The sequence below is a fragment of the Rattus norvegicus genome, chromosome 5 (assembly GCF_036323735.1).
Source record: "Rattus norvegicus strain BN/NHsdMcwi chromosome 5, GRCr8, whole genome shotgun sequence".
NCBI lineage: Eukaryota > Metazoa > Chordata > Mammalia > Rodentia > Muridae > Rattus > Rattus norvegicus.
This window is the reverse complement of record NC_086023.1, coordinates 63,463,579-63,466,175: the sequence shown is the minus strand read 5'-3', so window position 1 is coordinate 63,466,175 and position 2,597 is coordinate 63,463,579. Positions and strand designations below refer to the sequence as shown.

At 45.0% G+C, this 2,597-nt stretch overlaps 1 protein-coding gene across 1 annotated transcript; it reads left to right on the top strand.

Moving 5' to 3' along the window:
• The first annotated feature begins 268 nt into the window (after window positions 1-268).
• On the top strand, window positions 269-2,157 carry LOC100359916 (heterogeneous nuclear ribonucleoprotein K-like). The gene has a single exon (XM_039111019.2). It carries the CDS (start codon window positions 323-325, stop codon window positions 1,712-1,714), a length of 1,392 nt encoding a protein of 463 aa, XP_038966947.1. The 5' UTR covers window positions 269-322; the 3' UTR covers window positions 1,715-2,157.
• The last annotated feature ends 440 nt before the right edge of the window (window positions 2,158-2,597 follow it).

Genomic DNA, 2,597 nt, shown 5'->3' with positions numbered 1-2,597 from the left:
AGGAGGAGGAGGAGGAAGAGGAAGAGGAAGAGGAGGAGGCTTGGGTTACATCAGAATTCAAAGCAGTGAGTTCAATTCTCCAAGGCAAGAGATTGTGTGGTTCTGTAGCTTTGTGTGTGTGTGTGTGTGTGTGTGTGTGTGTGTGTGTGTGTGTGTGTGTGTGTGTGTGTATGCATAGATGTGTGTGACTACATCTCTGGGAATATACACAGGACCGATGTTAGAGTATCCACCCCCAAATGCTCACGTAAAAATAACTATCCTGGCGGCCGGGAGGCAACGGCGGACTCGCGCGATTGGTGGATCCATTTAGTTCAAGAAAATGGAGACCGAACAGCCAGAAGAAACCTTCCCTAACACCGAAACCAATGGTGAATTTGGTAAACGCCCTGCAGAAGATATGGAAGAGGAACAAGCCTTTAAAAGATCTAGAAATACTGATGAGATGGTTGAATTGCGCATTTTGCTTCAGAGCAAGAATGCTGGGGCAGTGATTGGAAAAGGAGGCAAGAATATTAAGGCTCTCCGTACAGACTACAATGCCAGTGTTTCAGTCCCAGACAGCAGTGGCCCCGAGCGCATACTGAGTATCAGTGCTGATATTGAGACGATTGGAGAAATTCTGAAGAAAATCATCCCTACTTTGGAAGAGGGCCTGCAGTTGCCATCACCCGCTGCAACCAGCCAGCTCCCGCTCGAATCTGATGCTGTGGAATGCTTAAATTACCAGCATTATAAAGGGAGTGACTTCGACTGCGAGCTGAGACTGTTGATTCATCAAAGTCTGGCCGGAGGAATTATTGGTGTTAAAGGTGCTAAAATCAAAGAACTTCGAGAAAACACTCAGACAACAATCAAGCTTTTCCAGGAATGCTGCCCTCATTCTACTGACAGAGTTGTTCTTATTGGAGGAAAGCCCGATAGGGTTGTAGAATGCATCAAGATCATCCTTGACCTTATATCTGAGTCTCCCATCAAAGGACGTGCACAACCTTATGATCCCAACTTCTATGATGAAACCTATGATTATGGTGGTTTTACAATGTTGTTTGATGACCGCCGAGGACGACCTGTGGGATTCCCCATGCGGGGAAGAGGTGGTTTTGACAGAATGCCTCCTGGTCGGGGTGGGCGTCCCATGCCTCCTTCTAGAAGAGATTATGATGATATGAGCCCTCGTCGAGGACCACCACCACCACCACCTGGTCGAGGTGGACGGGGTGGCAGCAGAGCTCGGAATCTTCCTCTTCCTCCTCCACCACCACCCAGAGGGGGAGATCTCATGGCTTACGACAGAAGAGGATGGCCTGGAGACCGCTATGATGGCATGGTTGGGTTCAGTGCTGATGAAACTTGGGACTCTGCAATTGACACATGGAGCCCATCAGAATGGCAAATGGCTTATGAACCACAGGGTGGTTCTGGATATGATTATTCTTATGCAGGGGGCCGTGGCTCGTATGGTGATCTTGGCGGACCTATTATCACTACACAAGTAACTATTCCCAAAGATTTGGCTGGATCTATTATTGGCAAAGGTGGTCAGCGGATTAAACAAATTCGTCATGAGTCTGGAGCATCTATCAAAATTGATGAACCTTTAGAAGGATCTGAAGATTGGATCATTACCATTACGGGAACACAGGACCAGATACAGAACGCACAGTATTTGCTGCAGAACAGTGTGAAGCAGTATTCTGGAAAGTTTTTCTAAGACTAGTGAAGAACTGAAGGAGTCCTGCATCTTTTTTTTTATCTGCTTCTGTTTAAAAAGCCAACATTCCTCTGCTTCCTAGGTGTTCTGCATTTGAGGTGTAGTGAAATCTTTGCTGTTCACCAGATGTAATGTTTTAGTTCCTTACAAACAGGGTTGGGGGGAGGGCATGCAAAAAAACTAACATTGAAATTTTGAAACAGCAGCAGAGTGAGTGACTTTTATTTTTTGTTCATTGTTGGTGGTTTTAAAAATTCCCCCCGTGTAATTATTGTGAACACCTTGCTTTGTGGTCACTGTAACATTGGGGGGTGGGACAGGGAGGAAAGTAATAGTCCACATGTCCCTGGCATTTGTTCAGAGCAGTGTGCAGAATGTAATGCTCTTTTGTAAGAAACGTTTTATGATTTTTAAAATAAATTTAGTGAATCTAAAAAAAAAAATAACTATCCTTACTTCTGAGGGGATGGAGTTTGGCCCAAACATTATGTCCAAGGACACTCAACCCAGTAATTTTTCTAAGAATGGTTTTTAAAAGAGGGTGAGGACCATCTAAGCACTCAGCAATTTGTCAAGTTATAAAACTTGTACACAGTGAAATATGATGCAGTCATTAAAATGGTGTGATAAAAGAGTCTGTAATAACTGTGGTAAATATTCATGATATGCATAAGTCGGCAACAGAATAGGGTGCTGTCCTGCTCTGTGGTAGCCTTTCTTCTTCAGAGCTGGTTTGGGTTCACACCAAGTTGAAAGGGATTCAAGGATTTCCTGGGCATTGGAAGGAGAGACAAGTCAGGAGGTAGATAGGACCCTTGAACCCATTACTCCCCAGACGCTCACTGCCTGGAAGGCCAGGCCTGGAGACCAGGCTAGATTTAAA

Coding starts and splice junctions, on each gene's coding strand:
- LOC100359916 (XM_039111019.2), top strand. CDS start 323: ATGGAGACCGAACAGCCAGAAGAAACCTTCCCTAACACCGAAACCAAT.